General features: G+C 47.6%; 1 protein-coding gene across 4 annotated transcripts in view; it reads left to right on the forward strand.

The window, feature by feature from the left end:
• Positions 1-15,493, forward strand: part of KANSL1 (KAT8 regulatory NSL complex subunit 1) — a 185,105-nt gene extending 169,612 nt beyond the window's left edge. For 2 of the 4 annotated variants that reach the window (XM_068530521.1, XM_068530520.1), the window contains 8 exons: positions 5,878-6,060; positions 6,544-6,732; positions 7,068-7,216; positions 11,149-11,270; positions 11,909-11,966; positions 12,187-12,299; positions 13,116-13,368; positions 13,686-15,493. In XM_068530521.1, the coding sequence (XP_068386622.1) occupies positions 5,878-6,060; positions 6,544-6,732; positions 7,068-7,216; positions 11,149-11,270; positions 11,909-11,966; positions 12,187-12,299; positions 13,116-13,368; positions 13,686-13,913 (1,295 nt within the window). In that variant the 3' untranslated portion in view covers positions 13,914-15,493. The remainder of the gene's footprint in view (positions 1-5,877; positions 6,061-6,543; positions 6,733-7,067; positions 7,217-11,148; positions 11,271-11,908; positions 11,967-12,186; positions 12,300-13,115; positions 13,369-13,685) is intronic. The other 2 variants (XM_068530522.1, XM_068530523.1) reach the window with 2 other exon arrangements.
• The last annotated feature ends 3,577 nt before the right edge of the window (positions 15,494-19,070 follow it).

The following is a 19,070-nucleotide window of genomic DNA, read 5'->3' on the forward strand; positions in this document are numbered from 1 at the left end:
TCATATCTATAAATCTGACTGCTGACCTTATACTTCCCCACTCCATTCCATTCCAAGCAACTATAGGTAGCAAATGAGGGAGAAAGGAAGGAGACCACTTTCTGTGGTCTCCGTGGTCTTCATTTTCCTGCCTGCCGTTTCTCTGTGTCTGTCTGTCTTGTCTCCCCCACCACTTTTTCCCCCTCCTGCCTTTCCTCCCTTCTCTCCCCTCTCTCTGACACACACACACACACACACACACACACACACACACACACACACACACACACACACACACACACACACACACACACACACACACACACACACACACACACACACTCCTAACCATGACATTGGGGTTTGGACAAGTGAGTTGGTCATTAAACTCTCCTTATGAGACTGTACAGGGGAATAGTATATATACCAAGTAGAATGATTAACATATCTGCCTATGGATAAATTAGACTTTATGTGGGTTGATTAGGGGCCCTAATTAGTGTATCTAATATTGTGGCTATTGGGATAATTTTGACTTGATCCAAACAACTGCCACATTCAGAATGCTATCTATTTGTAAACTGGAAGATTCACAGGGCCACAAAGATGTGAATAGCGCCTCCTAAAGTATTGAGATTCCCCAAATATCTTTGTGTGGAATAGTGAGTAATGGTGAAGACTAGCAGCCAGCACACCTGTGTGGGTCAAACATGTGCTCCAGACCTGACCTCTGGGCCACCCCTTTGCAGCCTCTTCTCTAGAATATATTTAAAGATGGCAGGACTTCCAACTTTTCATTTTCATGTAGAGTTTTACTAATGTTTCCTAACCAGTTTGTGTACTTTGTGAGGATGGGAACCAACTGCAGCTCTTAATCTTAGAGTTCTGTCTTCCATCTTGCCACACCTCAGCCGCTCCCATTAATTTGAGGAACTATACTGCCTGACTGGAAGGTGGAGACATTAGGGTGTGATAACCCTTTAGTTCTCCAGAAAAAGGAGCTTGTTTCCATATTACCTCACTTAATCAAGCCAGTTAATCCTTAGCTTGAAATGTAGAGGATGTATAACCTTGGGGAAAAGAATGTTCAGATTTAGGTTTGTGCTTAATAAGAGCACCACCTGCTGGCTGTGAAGATCAATGCTCTTTCGCGAGAGCTTGCCAAGACAATTAGCTGTATACATGAGGCCACTGCACCTTACCAGCAGGAGGAGGAAGTGAGCATTACAAAACACCACAAGAAAGTGTTCTTGAGAAAATGGTGGAAAGTAATGAGTAAAACAGGTTAATCTTGGAGTGTCAGACCCTAGTGGGCCTGAGGTTAAAGTCTTTTCATTTTGTTTGAGGAAATAGTAACCTAAGATGATGTTTCCTGTCATTGATCTGCACTTCAAGGATCTGCACCTTCCTGTTTGATAATACACTTTAATAGCCATTACCTATGCAGGTACGCAATGTGTGGAGTCCTCTAGCTGAATGGGTCCCTACTGTGTTCTCTTCCATTTTTACAACTCTTTGCTTACTTTCAGGTCCTCTATATCCAATCTATTTCAGAGTTGTAGCTCTGTAGATCCCAGGTGTTATTACTCAGAACAGGAACTCAGACCAGCAATTCCTAAGAGATCATTTTTGTTCACTGACTGGGGGATTTAACTGGGTTTCTCTTTACTGTTATATGAAAGCAGTTAAAACACAGCAAACTTCTAGCAGCCTGAGTTCCTTAAACAGTTTGTTATTATCCCTAACTGCTTACTCGGTGGGTTTATAGGGGAAGTTGCTCTTGGTTCTGCTTAATACCTCAGCTCCAGAGCACAAGGCAGTAGTGGTCTACACTTGTGCCAGCTTCCACTTCAGAGCATTTAAATGAGGGGAGGGGATTAGGAGTGGAGTTTTAGTTGAAGACTTATTGAAATTAACATGTTAGAGTTGAGAGACTCAGTAGTCATCTGGTCTAGCAATAACATATAAATGTCTTTTCTCTCTTGTGCTTAACTCGAATTGATTGATGGTGTCTGTCTGGATTTAATTAACTAATTAATAATTTGAGACGGGTCTAAGGTCTTGGGGTACAACAGAAGGAATGTTGCGAGTAGCCTGTGCCTGCAGCAGACGAAAGAGGAGAGAGCTAGAGCATGTGTGCTAGGATGTTACCAGCTCTGATCAAGTCTTGCTGCCTCATTTTACAGATGAAGAAGCTAAAGCCCGGCTAAGTGATTTGTTCTTGTTTTCTCCTACTCAGTGATGGGACGAGGACCCGTGTCTAGGACTACTTATTTCCACCATAACCATATCCTATTTCCTTTTCTCCCTGGCTTAATTTTCAGATTTGGGAGCACAGTGACTGCAGAAAATAAAAGGAAAAGAAAATGAAACTACTGTGCTTTTGTTGTAGTCCCATTAAACAGCCTTTGCAGGCTTCCTTGGGAGTCCAGTAGTTAAGACTCCATACTCCCAATGCAGGGGGATCGATCCCTGCTCAGGGAAGATTCTGCATGCCGCGTGGCGCGGCCGGAAAAAAAAAAAAACAGCCTTTGCCAAGGGGGAGTAACTCTCCTGCTGACCAAGGGGTATCCTGGGATATAGAGGAGGTGCTCTCCCACTTCTTGAGCCTTCTTCATACCTTCAAGCTCAGCCCAGCTTTCAGAATTCCTCTAGACGATGCTTTATTTCCTATATACTTTTCCCCAACCACTCCGAGTTAGAGCAAGGAATTTTTACCATTAATACCTCTAAACTTAATTCTTATTTGGGAGTTGTTTTTTTTTTTTTTTTTTTTTTTAACATTTGACCTTTGGGGGATGGGAAAATCAAACCATTTTATTGAGGGCCTTGGGTGGGATCTAAGGGCTGGGAGTACAATGAGCTCTGATATCATTGGCCTGGCTGAAAGCTGATATATTTATGTGAAGGGTTGGGATAGGTGAATTTGTTTTTAAGTGTAGAAAAGAAAGAATGATTATGGGAAAAAATTTCAGAAGATAGCAGTGTTCCCAGAGATGTATCTTGTTCTTTGAAGTGTCATGAAATACATGGTCTATGCTATAGGAAGGAGTCTCTTTTTTACACTGCAGAACTCTTTTGAAAAATATCCTGTACTCTCCAGTTCCTTGGGAATAATTTGAGAAATATCAGATTTCACTCCAGAATTAAACTGCTCCATTCTCTGGGCCAAAGAATAATTTCATGGTGTAGTGGCTAAGAGTATAGGTTTTAGGATTTTACAGACCTGAGTTTGAATGTTGCTTGTTACTTACTAAACTGTGTAACCTTGACAGTTAATTCACTCTTCTGAATATGTTTTTAGCTTTAAAGGGAGCATAGTAATGTTTACATCATGGAATTGTTCTGAAGATTAAGTAATACACAGTGCCAGCCACAATATAATGGGTTTAGTAAATGTTCATTTATTCCCCTCTTCTTTGCTCCCCATTCCTAGCTCAGGTTAAGCACATCAGCTATCCTCCCTGGGCACCAAAACCCCAAGAATGTTTAGAAAATACACTAAATAAACCTCTAACAATTCTGAAAAAAGAAGGCATGCCATTGGTGAATAGAGTTTGGAGTGATTTTTGAAAGATGGAAAACAAACAGGATAACTGTGAAGAAATAAAACTAGAAAAAAGGGGAGCCCAAAGCACATGCTTTTGAGTAAACTCCTATGGGGTAGGAGCTGGTAGGGGAAGGTTCTTTGCCCACAGTGAAAAAGGACACAGAAGTAGGGATGGGACCTGGGCATTTGCCTGGGTGATAAGTTTGGACTTGTTTTGGAATACAGCTAGGTTGGATTATTCCCCTTTTCCATAAAGTGGTGGTGTTTCATTCTGTGCTATAGCAGCGGGTATGGACTCAGGGGCTGGGACCTTTTTTTTTTTTTTTTAATTTGTTTTATTTATTTTAGTTTTGGCTGCATTGGGTCTTCATTGCTGCGCCTGGGCTTTCTCTAGTTGCAGCGAGCAGGGGCTGCTCTTTGTTCTGGTGCAAGTGCTTCTAATTGTGGTGGCTTCTCTTGTTGCAGAGCACGGGCTCTAGGCATGCGGGCTTCAGTAGTTGTGGCACGTGGGTTCAGTAGTTGTGGCGCACGGGCTTAGTTGCTCCACAGCGTGTGAGATCTTCCCGGACCAGGGCTCGACTCTGCGTCGCCTGCATTGGCAGGTGGATTCTTAACCACTGCGCCACCAGGGAAGTCCCAGGGGCTTTGACTTTGACTATGTCCCAGGTGGTTAATGATTCCCAGGAGGAACTGGGAGCTAAAGAGAGATGTTCTGGTCTTCAGATTAAAAAGGACCGTGGAAAGTTTTTTAGAACCCTGAAAAAAGACCCACACCTATATCCGTGGTGGTGAAGTTTCAGAATGAGACTATAAAAAGGAAGATGTAAGTTTCAGATTGCCACTAGAGGTTCTAGCCAGAATAATAGGACAAGAAATAGAAATAAAAGGCATACGAATTAGAAAGAAAGTAAAACAGCTTTTTGTAAGTGACATACTTGTGTATGTAGAAAATTCTAAGGACACCACAACAACAAACAAAAACTTGGTAATGGATTTAGCAAGATCACAGGATACAGGTCACTATATTAAAAATTACTGTATTTCTACATACTAGCAGTAAACAATTATAAATTGAAATTTTTAAAAGTGCTATCATGTATAATGTCATCAAAAATATCAAATTAACAAAATATGTATAAGAACTGTACAATGGGGACTTCCTTGGTGGTCTAGTGGTTAAGACTCCGCACTCCCAATGCAGGGGCCCAGGTTTGATCCTTGGTCAGGGAACTGGATCCCGCATGCTGCAACTAAGACCTGGTGCAGCTAGCTAAATGAGTAAATTAATTAATAATAAATAAATAACTTTTTTTTTTTTAAAGAACTGTACAATGAAAACTACCTAACACTGATGAGAGAAAATTAAAGAAATCCTAAATAAATGGAGAGGTGTACCACGTTCATGGATTGAAAGACTCGGTATTAGAGTTCTCCCCAAATTGACCTGTAGAGTACCACAGCAAGCTTTTTCCCCCAAAAGAAGTTTAAAGGAAGAAACAGAGCACCTACAAGTGAATGAGTCAGATTCCATCTTATTGGTGACACTGTAGTAATAGTTTTAAAGTCTGAGAGAAAACTGGTTTTAATCTAGACATACTGTTTCTAAAGAAATTACTCAAGGCCACATTCTTAGGAAAATAAAAGAGGAAACTAACAAAATGGAAAGATGCAAGAAACAGTGGTGAACCCCCAAAGAAGGTAAAAAATTATAATTAAGTCTAAAAGATTAATTTATGATATTGAATGTTAACTAATCCACTTAAAAACCTAGATAATCCCCAGCTGGGAGGTGGTGAGGGTCTGGAGGAAGGAGGGGGGAGAATAGTATAGTTCTTATTTAGAGGAAGATGTAGTATCCAGTACAGTGCCTGATAAAATAATAGACGGTAAGTAGTTGTTGAATGAATATATCCTGATTAACTTTATGTTGATAGAAAGAAGTAGGTTGAAATATTTCAGTTTCTAGAAGAATAAAAACAGGGTGTTTATCAATCTTTCAAACCAATAAAGTTAACAGACTTAGTGGAACACAGGAACAAAGAAAAGTTCATCAATCTAACAAAAGGTGTTTTAGATTTTTTTTGTTTGGAACTTGCAAATAAAAGGCAACAGTGACTTGTCTGTGAGTAAAAGAATGACCTTCAGTAAAGTTCCAATAAACAGATCTTCCGCATGACAGTGCTTGCCCTGCTTGGGTCCTCCTGCCACTGGGCAATTCGAAGAAGGGTGCAGTGTGGGTCTCGCTCACCGGTGAGCCAGAGTTGCCGTGAACACGCCTCACTTCGTGAGAGAAGAGCCCAGAGCCCAGGTGTCTGGACTAAAACCGCAGTGTTTTGTGTTTCTTGCAGATGTTCCCACAAGCCTGCACTTCCAGAGCATGCTGAAATCTCAATGGCAGAACAAACCTTTTGACAAAATCAAACCTCCAAAAAAGTTTTCACTTAAGCACAGAGCACCCATGCCAGGCAGTCTCCCTGATCCAACTCGTAAAGACAGGCACAAGTTGGTCAACTCCTTCCTGACAACAGCCAGTAAGTTTCAGGGGTCCAGAGAGTCCTCCAATTACTTTCCTATTCCTTTTATGTTCTCAGGTTACTGGTATGGCCATGGCACTGTGTCGGGGTTGGGAGAAGCAGTTGACTGATGTAAATTCAGCTCACAGTCTTCTTTTCCTACTTGTCTTAGATGCTCTCGGATGGACTGTGAAAGCTATTCCAGACACCATGTATCTTGGGGCTCAGTGAACAGCCAACTGTGGCATGGCATTGGGTCCATCTGTGGGCAGGCTGTCTTCTGTAGTCTGGTGTCACATTTTTTTCTGGTTGAGAGCCCTGTGGGCTCCCTGGCCTGTTTTGGCCGGTGTGTTATTTGCCAGAAGCTTCAGTCCCAGAGGACTGTCCTGCTGCCCTGGGTGTCTATGTCACTGACCTAGAGAGAACTGAAGAGCTCGGAACTCAAATAAGAAAAGATTGAGAGAAGGTGTTTCACAGCTCTTTTTCTGTTCCCCTCTTCAGAGCTGTCCCATCACCAAACCCGGCCTGACAGGACCCACAGGCAGCACTTAGACGATGTGGGGGCCGTGCCTATGGTGGAGCGAGTGACAGCGCCCAAAGCAGAGCGCTCGCTCAACCCGCCGCCACCCGTGCATGACCCAAACCACAGCAAAATGAGATTGCGAGACCATTCATCCGAGAGAAGTGAAGGTAGGGCCAGGCCCGGCACCTCTGCCTTCGTTTGCACCTGCTCAGGGCTTTCTGGGGCAGCCTGGGCTTCTTATAGTTGCCCTTAGCTTTGTGCTTCACTTTCTAGGAAGGCAGAGTAGAGGGGCCCTACTGCTTCTAAGTGTAGGTCACTTCTTACTCTCTAGCAACCTCTGCTCCGTCCCTACCTCCCGTCAACCAGTTTGCTTCATCTTTTTATCCTTTAGGCTTAGAAAGCATTTTTGCCTTTACTGCATATTGCTGGCATTCCTGGCTTGTGCTGGAAGTAGAGCAGGTTGAGGTAGCCACGTATTCCTCTTTTCTGTTGACTTCTGCAGTGTTGAAGCATCACACGGACCTGAGCAGTTCCAGCTACTTGGCGGCCACCCAGCATCCACCACACAGTCCCTTGGTGCGACAGCTCTCCGCGTCATCAGACACCTCTGCACCCACCAGCTCTAGTCCCCAGGTTACAGCCAGCACGTCTGTAAGTACCTGCGTGGAGTTGGATAGCCCCTCTGCAGTGACAGCTCATTCCAGTGGGTCGGAGGACAGTGTAGAGAGAGGGTTGTTGTAAGGGCCAGGGCAGTTATGGGGACTCGACTCATCTTGGCGTATTTGTCTTTTTCAAGTCAAAGTGGTGCTGTTTGATCCTCCATTACGTTGTTTTCCTTGAGTTGTTTTTCACAGTAGAGATGGATCTGAGCTGAGCCAGCCATAGAAAGCTTGATGCAGAGACAGACTCTTGGGTGATCTATGACTATTCAGGATGGGTGGGGCTAAGTTTCACACAGAACTCAACAATATCATGACTCTAACTCTGTTGGGCTAAGTAAACATGAGAGGAGGGATAAAAGAGAGATGCCTGTGGGCATTGGAGACGTTTGATTTCCTTGTTTTTACTCTCCTGGGGGGTGGAGCTGGAGTGCTGAGAATAAACACTGGGTGTGTTAGGGTGCTTGCAAGGGAAGCGGGACATAGAGCCCATGTTTTTTAGGAGTACAGAGCAGAATTACAGATCCAGCAGGCCACACTGGCAGCACTGACGTGTAGTATGCTCGTAACGGGAGGCTCTTCGGCCCCTGATCAGCTTTTGCGGTAGCATGCTCCATCCCGAAAGCTGTTTGCACGGCCATTCCAGACACACATTCACATTAATATCATTCTAGTGTTTTAATTCCTCAGTGTGTGCCTCCTTGAACACATATACCTGTAGCTGCTTTGTGCCCACTAAAAGGGTCCTTTATATAGTAATAATAATAATAATGGAGATAGTAATAATAAAACGATACAACTGTAATGTTTGTTGTGTCAGCGCTGAGTGCATTATGTGTGTTACCTCATTCAATCCTGTAATGAATGCCCTTTGAGGTGTAGGTGGTATAAGAGATTCCCGTTTTGTTGGCAGGGAAACTGAGTCTTTCCAAGGTTAAGCTGCATAAAGTGAGGTGACTTGTGAGGGTGTAATTGTGATTCAAAGCCAGGCAGTCTGACTGCAGAGCCAGTTCTCTTACCATCATGCTGCACAAAGTGAGCCTAGGTTGGGGCATTGCAGAGGTGACTTATACAGGTGCTTTGAAGCCCCTTCAGAGCTTATATCAAGAAACTTCTAAGCCCACAAAATGTGCTCACTGAGCTCCTGCAATCAGGTAGGAATTCTTCACATTGTTCTGTCTTTACTCTTAAAAATCAGAGTCTTTTCCAAATGACCTCCTTGTTCCTCCCTCTTCCTCCCCTCCCACACCCACAGATTTTGTCTCCATAGGTGTTGTAGTATCTATCACTAACTCAGTTGTCCATTAGTAGGGGGTCTCAGAAAAACCAAACTATTTTAATTTTTATTTATTTATTTATTTATTTATTTATTTATTTATTTATGGCTGTGTTGGGTCTTTGTTTCTGTGCGAGGGCTTTCTCTAGTTGCGGCGAGCGGGGGCCACTCTTCATCGTGGTGCGCGGGCCTCTCATTATCGCAGCCTCTCTTGTTGCGGAGCACAGGCTCCAGATGCGCAGGCTCAGTAGTTGTGGCTCACGGGCCTAGTTGCTCCGCGGCATGTGGGATCTTCCCAGACCAGGGCTCGAACCCGTGTCCCCTGCATTGGCAGGCAGATTCTCAACCACTGTGCCACCAGGGAAGCCCAACCAAACTATTTTAAAGAGGCTAATTCTAATAGAAGTCTTCTCTGAGACTTGGTGAGACTTCAGTATTTTTTCACCTGCCGCCCTCTTGTGCCTGAAGAATGTAAACTTAGGCCTGGATCACTTGAAATTTTTACTTATTGTCTAATGAGTACAAATTTTGTATATAGCACTGTGCTGACCCTTAAGGCTCTTGCTGCCAGATTTTTTCAGAGAATCTGGATTTATATAATAGCAAGAAGAGTGATAGGCCAGATAGTTAAAATGAGGTAGAGAAGCTACAAGACACTGGAGAAGTGGTGGGGGAGGAGAGGGGGGTGGGGTGTATGTGGTAGTGCTCCCACAGAAAGCCACAAGAGCTGATAGGCGCGCCAGGGTCACCTCCATGGCCTTTTTTCTTTTCTTTCTTGGAAGCCCTGGATATTCTGATTTGGTAGTTAGAAGAGAGGGGGCCCTGAACCTGTTTTTTCTTTTTCTTTTTTAAATATACTCCTCATCTTGCGTCTGATGTGCAGCCAGGTTTGGGAACCACTTTTCATTCCCATCACCTGCCCGCCACCTTGTTCTAAACAGGAGAAAGTAGTTAAGTTAGATCAAATGAGTGCCTTATGGAATTGGGAAATCTAAATGTAGGGTGGGAGCTGGAGCCTGCTGAACCCCACAACCCGCTCCTGTCCCTTTGCCTTGAAGGCACTAACAGCAGGCCCAAGAAGGTTCAGGGAAGGTACATACCTGTTTCTGCCAGCAGTTTCACATTCATTCTTGACCAAGATAAAGGGAAAGCTATCTCTTGAGGCTTTCTTAAGGTACACTTCTTGTAGTGGGGTGTATAAGTTCAGCAGAGATGTGGCAGAGGCCTTTGAGTGTGAGGTCGCTAATCCTCAGCCAGGCAAGACTTGCAAAAGTCTCTTCAACCGTTTTGGTTAACCAGTTACCCTAAATTTGTGAAGTCAGTGACAGTCTATTCTTACTGACAGAGGAGAAGACTGAGATGAAAAAGACATTGTAATAACCTGAAATCGTAGGTGACAGCAGCTAAAATCCTGGCCCAGGAAACACTGCCTTTCAACATTTTCTGAGAAGGTCCTGAAATGATACGATGAATCAGTCATAGATCCCCCTCTAGGAACAGAGAGTAGAGAGGTTAGCTGTAGGGAACAACCTCTTCCCCATCTTCCTTCACTAACCCCTTCCCTCTGGCCTGGCCACACTTTGGGTTTGAATGTAGCCTCTTAGGTGTCTGCAGCTGTATTGTCACCATGGCAGCATGTCACCCCACTGTTTCGCTCTGGGCTCTCCCAGCTCAATCGCCAGTCTCTCTGTTTCAGGGCAGGGTGTTTGCTCTCTGGGCACAGGCAGCTCGTGGACATGCCCCTTCATCTAAGAAACCATGCCCTTTGGCTCCCTGCTTTATTCCTCCTCCGGTCTCCCACTTGCTGCAGATGCCCACCTCCTCCTCTGATACTGGATCCTTGTTAGTCTTCTTTCCCGAGAGTTTGATCTTAACTTCCTGTAGGAGCAAATTTCTATTCTCCAGGAGTGTGAGCTGTACAGCCAAGGCTTCTTCATCCGTTGCCCTCCACTCACCTCTGTTGGTATAGCTAGAATGCGCTCAGCTCTTTCCCTCAGAATAACAGCCAGAAAGGGGGAGATCACATAAGGGCTGAGCAGATGGTGGGTACAGATTTAGCTGAAGAGTTCAGATCTACGAGAAGGAGGGGCTTCCATGACAACCAAGGTTAGATGATCCGTTGAGCTGGGCCTGTCCTTTGGGCGTCTTTCAGGGTAGGGGAATTTATCTTTTTAACCCGAAGAATCACCACTAGGCTGAAGCATTGCTTTTAGGATCCCCCATGGGTCTGTGTCATAGACGGAGATAAAAGGGGAAGCAGAAAGGAGGATTTAGTTGCGGGGTGTGGTTGTTAATAAGGCTAAGGCTGTGCGTGGAGGAGTAGAAACCGTGGCAATTGACTCAAGGCCCCAGGATACCCACCCCTGTAAGCTTCAACAGAAGTCTCTTTTCACGTGAGCCCATGAAGAAAGAGGGTGCGAGTGAGACTTGTGAACGGAAGATACTCCTCAGGACCACTTAGCATTTCCCCTGAGCACTTTGCTGTTGGGAGACCATCTCCTAGGTGCAAGCAGCTGCTGCCATCCCTGCCTGGGCCCTACCCAAAGACCCAGATTCCTGGTTATTGGTGATCCTGTTTTAAATCTCAGATGTATGATTTGAGGTATGTAGAATTGTTCCTGCCTCTTAAACTTGCCTTTGTCTTACAGCAGCCGGTAAGGAGGAGAAGGGGAGAGAGCTCTTTCGATATTAACAACATTGTCATCCCAATGTCAGTCGCTGCAACCACCCGTGTAGAGAAGCTACAGTACAAGGAGATCCTTACTCCCAGGTAGAGGCCCTGGGTGATGGGCTCTTCTTGCTGGTCTTCCTGTCATTGCCCCTTTCCCTCTCCTGGTCACTGAGCTTTGGGGCCTAGCCTCGGCTGTTGTCTTCTCTTTAAGAGAAGGTCTACCTGATCAGAGTGAAATTATTTCTTTACATAATTTTCTTCCATTATATGAGCACCAACCAGACCTACAGGCCACAAACTGGCTATAGACATGTTTTGTTTGATGCATACAAATATGTTTTAAAAAATTGAATTTGTTGTTAGCATCAAAGCAAGATTTCACATATGAATGTTTTGTTTCCAGCTTTTGTTGACACATCAAAAGCTTGGGCAACCCTGTATACGCATTCCCATGTGGTAGCGATCAGCTGGTGCTGGGGAGTGCTGGCCCCTCTAAACAGGTTCTTTTGCTTGAGTTTGTAAGTCTCCCAGCTCTAGTCCCACCCTCAGCCTGCTTCCCCTGTTTCTGCCCCTTGTGCGCATTTGAGTGTGGGACCTCTTAGAGAGGCCCCAGGGCTAAGCAGGCCCAGCAGAGAGCAGTGTCACTTGCAGGTGGAGAGCTCTCGTTCCTGCACGGATGTGCTTATCCTGCCCCAGACTGCCTGCCATCTCACAATTGTTCCTTCCTGGTTTTGCAGCTGGCGGGAGGTTGATCTTCGGTCTCTGAAGGGGAGTCCTGACGAGGAGAATGAGGAGGTAAGGGCCTGGGCGCTCCCTCTTAGAAGAGCATGCGCACTCGTGGGTGCACACACTGCAGACGCCTCAAGACCTGCGGGTGTCAAGTGCAAGCTCATTGTATTCCTGTCCTGACCAGGAAGAGCCTAGTGTGGGGTGGGGCTGCTTCTAGAATTGGTCTACGCACTTAAACTTGACTGCCTGGAGGAAAGGGGGGATCGATGAAGATGCTCTTTTGCAGATCGAGGACCTGTCTGACGCAGCCTTCGCCGCCCTGCATGCCAAATGTGAGGAGGTGGAGAGGGCTCGGTGGCTGTGGACCACGAGCGTGCCCCCTCAGCGGCGGGGCAGCAGGTGATGGGGCAGGCACAGGCCTCCAGGGCCTATGGAGGGAGGGTCAGCGGGGAGTTTGGACCCTAGCTGTGTCCATGGAGGTGCCACTTAGTTGTTCTTCATATTCATTCCCTGTTGATGGCCGAGAATGCAGACGTTCTGTGGTGTTTGTTGGGACTAATGAGGGTACAAGCAGTCAAATGCTGGACCCTTGCTGAGTGGTGACTGTCCAGTTCTGACAAACTCCGGTGATCTCCCGGGGTCCAGGGGTAGGCTGTCTGTGGCATTTGGAGGCTGATTGGGGGTTGTAGTGATTGGATTAGAGGAGCTTTGGAGGCCTCACCACAAGTTAACCTTCCTTTGAACAGTAGAGTTTGATTTTTGTGGTCTTGCTTTACTTGGAAGAACTGTCCTGCCCTCTTCTCCCTTTAGTGTTACAGTGAGAAGCCCTCAGGATTCTCAAGTAGAAATATTTAGGGCTCTTGTTTTTGCTTTTTTCTTTGCCTGCAGTTTTCAAAGTCTGGGCTAATTCCCCTTGCCCTGTGAATCCACTGGGCACTGAGCCAGGGATTACCCCCAGCGTTGTTCGGCCGTGGCCTTTTCTTGGGATGACAGGCGTACACAGCTCTTAGATGCCGTGTTGTGTGCCTGCCCGTGTGCACGGCAGTGGTAGGAAGTGAGGGGTCTGTGGTTCCTCGGAGAGAACTGCTGGTGTCAGTCTGCCTCAGCTCCTCTGGTCGGGAAGCTTTTTTCATGCCTCCTCCCCAACCCAAAAAACAAACACCTAAGAAATTCCCTATTACCCAGGCACTCAGATTTGCGCTTCTTGGTATACAGGTCTTACAGGTCATCAGACGGCCGGACAACGCCCCAGCTGGGCAGTGCCAACCCCTCCACCCCTCAACCCGCCTCCCCTGATGTCAGCAGTAGCCACTCTTTGTCCGAGTTCTCCCACGGGCAGTCCCCCAGGAGCCCCATTAGCCCAGAACTGCACTCAGCCCCCCTCACTCCCGTGGCTCGGGACACTCTCCGACACCTGGCCAGCGAAGACACCCGTTGCTCCACACCAGAGCTGGGGCTCGACGAACAGGTGAGGACCGCTGCCTTTCCGTGGGATTAGCGGGGTGGCGGATGGGATTGCTGGGGGACAGCACCTGCTCAAGATGGCTCTTCATTTTGTGGGTCCCCCCTCCCCCCCAGTTTGAAGGGGACAGGGGACTGAACTTGAAGTTGACTTTCTGAAGGTACCATGGAACTGGCCATCGTTGAAAGGTTGCCCACTCTGATGATTTTCTCTGGGCCAGCCCAGGAACTCCAGAGAGACTGGCCATGGCCTCCCGTCCACACGTCTGGGGAAGGAGGCGGGCTGGGACTGGGTCCTCACCAAGGCATCTTGTCTGCCCACAGTCTGTCCAGCCATGGGAGCGGCGAACCTTCCCCCTGGCGTACAGTCCCCAGGCAGAGAGTGAGGACCAACTGGATGCACAGGAACGGGCGTCCCGCTGCACTCGGCGCACCTCAGGCAGCAAGACTGGCCGGGAGGCAGAGGCGGCGCCCACCTCGCCTCCCGTCATTCCCCTCAAGAGTCGGCATCTGGCGGCGGCAGTCACAGCGCAGCGCCCAGCTCACAGATGAGTGGGATAGGAGAATCTAGACAGACTCACGATTGGCATTAAAGCTTCAGAGATCTCTGCGTTTGATATTCAAACATCATATGCCGAAAATTTTCACAGTTTTTAGTGAATTTAAGGAATTTAGATTCTACTTTGATATTTTTTTTCTTGTTTTGATTTTTGTTTTGTTTATGTTTTGGTTTCCATGTTTTATCGTCACACACCTGAGCACTTCCTCCAGTTGGCAAACAGTTCAGGATAAGACCCTGCTGGCCTGGTCCTGGCACATCCTCTGCACTGTTGAATCACTGGACTTAGCGATGTTGGATGATCACCCCCCTCTCGCGCCCCTGTGGGCAGCGTGGGACAGCCAGGCGGGCAGAGGGAAAGGAACCTCCAGCTCAGCATCGCCCCCTGAGGTTAGGGTGGGAGGGAGCAGTGCGCTCTGGGCTCGCACCCCGTCCCCTCTGTTGCTTGGCTCAGCTCCGGCCCTCCCGGCTCGGTCCCCGTGGTCGTCTGGGCTGGAGCACCTCCACCAGAGCCTCTTGGCCCGAACTAACTGCCAGCTGTTCTCACCCAGCTCTCAGCTGACAGAATGGCTTCCCCTTGTCACCCAGGTCTTGGAGACCTGTTCTGGGTTTCCTCTGCATTTGGTCATCCCTGTTTTGACTCCTTAACTGCGGTAACCTGGCTGCGGCTGCTCAGGTCCCCATCCTGCCCCTTCGTGTCCTCTCATCTGCTCTCCCACACCATCCACCCGCCCCCGCGCACAGTCCTTCCACTTGGAACCTTTTTCCCACCTAACCTGGTCTATGGAGGTAGGGTTAGGACTACTTAACCTCTCTTCCCACTCCCCTGCAGACTCTAGCGGGTCTTGGAAATGAGCAGCCATCTCTCGTGTATAATTCTGTTTTCACGGAGTCATTTGGTCGTATTTCCCCACCCCCAGCCAGTTCCCTGTCAGTGTCTGTCAGCTCCTTCCTCTTCCGAGCTCCCTTGCCTGTGTAACACTGTCTGGTCCTAGCTGTGGTTCCCATCACGCCCCGTCACCCACCCCCCCACCCCACCCCCCACCCCCCCGGGTTAACCTTGTGCCTGTCTCATCTATGATCACGTCACCAAAAAGGGGGACAATAAGGACTTTTTTTTTTTTTTTTTTTTTTTGCCATTTTGTAATCGTATAAAAATAGTAGACAAACTGCTTAATGGTTGGGGTTTTTTCACAATTTTCAACATTAGTGATTTTTTTTTTTTTGATTCTGTTTGCAAGTTAAAGGGTTTGTCATTGTTTCTTTAAAAAACAATAATGCACCATATCCCTATGCATAAAGTGCTTCTTCTATTTATAAGGTTGAAAATTCTGAATAACCCTTTTAGCATTGTAAAAAAAAAAAAAAGAAAAAAGAAAAAAGAACAAAAAAAACCTTGTATTTTGTAAATATTTTCTTTTCCTGCTTTGAGCTGTGTATTGGCAGCGAAACACGTAGCTGTCTTTGTTCTATAGAAATGCTTTTCTTCAGAGAAGCTGATCTTTGTTAATGTCTTGATTCTGTTCGCAAAGCACAGACTAGTGCTTAAAAAAAAGGAAGGAAAAATTGAAAAAAATAATAAAAAAAAGTTACAGAATGTTGCATGCCAGGCCTTTCTTGTTACTGGACATGGTACTGGTGGCGGCTGAGGAGCAGCTCTCTGGGTCCTCTCGCTGGCTCTGAACCTTGGGGAGTCTCCACTGTCTTCTGGGCACCGGGCAGGGGCCTCTCGCTGGCTCTGAACCTTGGGGAGTCTCCACTGTCTTCTGGGCACCGGGCAGGGGCCTCTCGCTGGCTCTGAACCTTGGGGAGTCTCCACTGTCTTCTGGGCACCGGGCAGGGTCCTCTGATGGTCACCAGAGAGAGAGAGTGGTTCTCACCGGGGTGGGGGTAAGAGACGCCAGGAGGAAGGGGGTCTTCGTAAATCGTCTTTTGTTGTTGTTGTTGGATGTAAGTAATTGATCCACTGCTCTTAATGTTCCTTCCTCTAGTGAGGCCGGCCAGCACTGTGACGTTTTTTTATCTATTCTAAATTGCTCTTTAATGGAGATTTCACTTTCCATCATCAACCTTTTCTGGGGTTGAGGTCACTGCAGACATGTATATACTTTGCATGGAACCTGAGCTGGTTCTCAGCAGCTTTCTTCTGAGGAGGCTATGCTTGATTTTCTTTGTACAAGATGAATAAGTGGGCAGGCCTGTTTCTCTCTTTACTTCCTTTTTTCCCTTTTTTTTTTTTTTTCATAGCAGTCAAGTTGACACAGCCAATGCAGCTGCCTCTCCTGACTGTGAAACCTACGAGTTCTGAGGTAGCATTTCTCTTTGGCTGCCCTGTTGCTGCTTCTATAGTTGCAGTTAAGACCTGCTCTACTTAAGCTTCTGTCTGCAGTGGCTAAAGCACATCAGGAAAAGCTGAGAAAAGTAGTATTTTGAAACTGTATGAAAAATCAAAGGCCTGAGTGTTACAACCTTGACCTAATTATTAAGGAACAATAATATGACGGGTTCTGCTCTGTTCTCCTTTGTAGCATTGCCAAGGGCTACCTGGTATCCCTATCTTGATCTAGCAAACACTCTCCAATCTATCATAAGGCTCAAAAGGAGAGAGGAAAGCAGCTCTGTAATCCTGGAAGGAATCTAACCATTCATTCAGCTGATTGGCCTAGTGTTCTGCCTCAGCCCCAGGCCCCTAGGCTAATTTCCAGGGATAAAAAGATTTCATAGAGCCACCCCAGCCTTCTCAGGTTTGAATACAGTGGGCTGGGTCTTACAAACTGAGTGCAGCCTTGTGAGCTCAGCCACAAGGGTATTGCCCTTTGAGTTGGACCAGGATGGTTTGCCAGCACCAGAATGAGAGAATCACCTGAAAATGAGTAAGTCTGAGAGCTCTTTTCACCTTCAGGGCCCCAGGCCCAGCTGGTAAATCATGATGTCCAGGTTTTAACAATACTGTCATTTCCTGTGAGCTAAGTTCTCTAAGGCTGGGAAAGGACTTGCAAATCATACATCATTTTCTGGTCCTTTGAATCCATACATGGAGACCTTATTTAATCAGAGTAATAACTTTATTTTCCAAATTCACTTTTACAGCAACAGTGTAAATCATTTGTTAAAACACACAATACACCATATGGACATTCACAGACAGGAAGCTAAGCTAAGATGGTTTCATGTCCCTCCCCCCACCCTCAAAATTAACGAAGAAATCATGGGACTTGCAAGTGCCAGAAATTGCCCTGCCCAACACTGCAAATTCACGAGGCTAAGTCCATTAGGAGGTGAGACTCTGGGTCAGTGCCCAGGGTAACCCTTTTCAAAGCTGAAGAGAAACCGGAAGTCTCTTGAAGCCACAGATCTGTAGATAGGACAAGCTGATGACCTCCACCTCTGCCCTCATCCCTGCCTCTTTGCTTTCCTTGGAGGACAGAGATTAAAGGGTGACGAGATCTTAGCAGCTACTAGAAGTACAGGCTGTGTGGCCGGAGCTGGTGGGAGAGGTGACGTGGAGGTGCCAGCAGCTTAAAGGAAAGGATGCCAGCGTGTTTGGGAGGCATGATTGCAGGCTTGGGAACCCCGCAAAAGGGCAGCAGGTCACAGCAACCATATCTCCGGATTCCTCCACAAGCCTCACTGCCTGCACCTGGCCGGGAAGGAGATGATGGGAACTAGCTGGCAGCCTGTGGCACCTGTCGGTGAGAAGGTGAAATCCCAAGGGACCTCTAGCACACGTGGTTGAAATCAGGAAGAAAAGTGTTACCAGGCCCTGGACTCCAGGCTCTCCAAGACTCCCCTTTGCCCCGTGGTAACTCTCCTACAGGCTCCTCTCCCCCCACCGCCCCACCAGGAGCCCAACAAGCAGTTGCAAACAGGATAGTATCACCACTGAAGCCAGTTTAAATGGAACTTTTGATAAAGTGAATGCAGAGCTTGAAGCGACCAGGCGGATAGTGTATCCTATCTAGCCCGCCCGAGGGACACCAACCCTGGAAGAAACGGCGGTGGGGGAGTGCCCAGCCCTGGGGAGGGGAGGTTGTCCTCGTTGACGGTTCCAAGCCAGCGTTGCGCTCTGCAGGCTCCCTGCCAGCACTGACCTGATGACCCTAAACCACGATCTTCAGGCTGCTCCCAACAGCCCACGCAACACGAGGTGCCCGCTGAGTAAGGCCCTCGGAATAAGGTACTGAAGAGCGGGGCGCAGAAACTGCAGGGAGAGGTTCAGGAAATGCAGCCAGAATCGGTGGCAGTAATGAGGGGGTGCAGCTCTAACGGCCACCAGATCTTCACACCAAGTTTCCTCTTTCTTCCTCAGAACCCTTCCAAGACCAACTGGGACTCAGAGGACAGAGGAGAGCCTCACTGCGGGAAGTTTTGGGCCCAGATGATCCTCTGGCTGCAGATGAAGCGTCTGGCCCTGGACTCCATCCCAGCCCCATAGGGTTGCCTTTAACCGTACCCAAATCAGAAGTGGCAGAACCAGGCCGACCGAGGTTGCTGATTTTCTTCAAACAGCAGATTTCTACAAAGGCTGCTTCCCTTTCCCCATGGCAGGAGATGGGTTTCATGCAAGGTCAGCAGGGGCTCTGGCCAAGGATTTGGAAATGGTGTCTCCTGACCTGTCACCCTTGTCAGGCGGCTCAGGCCCCTGGGGCCGGTCCAGGGCAGGCAGTGCATCCCAACCCCTGCTGTGGCCGTCAGGCCCATGGTGGGGAGGCCTGGGCCAGCCCTCCTGCTGGAGAGCTTGGAGCGGGACCCCGGGCTGAGGGGCGGGCTGCAGACCTTTCCCCAGCGGGCACTCGTGACGCAGGGAGTTGTACGACCCTCTCTCAGGGCTGCTGTGGGGCTTCTCCAGGGCCGTCTTCACCACAAGACACACTGCCCCCTGCCTGACAGAAGGGAGCCCCGGGGGCGGGGAGGGGGTACCATAACTTCTGTCCTCCTCCTGTGCTTCAGGCCTTCTTTGCAGCTGAGGGTTCTCAGATGTCAGCATCTGGTCTCTGTCGGGTCCCAGATGTTGATGAAAGTCTTTCAAAAATTGGGAGGCCCCACAGAAGAGAGTCACACTGGCCTTCTGGATCCAAGTCCCAGCTGGGGGGTGAGAGACATCTAGGACTCCCATGGTGGGGGGGTGGGTTAGAAATCTCTTTACAAGC

This window comes from Eschrichtius robustus, chromosome 20, assembly GCF_028021215.1.
Source record: "Eschrichtius robustus isolate mEscRob2 chromosome 20, mEscRob2.pri, whole genome shotgun sequence".
Taxonomy (NCBI): domain Eukaryota; kingdom Metazoa; phylum Chordata; class Mammalia; order Artiodactyla; family Eschrichtiidae; genus Eschrichtius; species Eschrichtius robustus.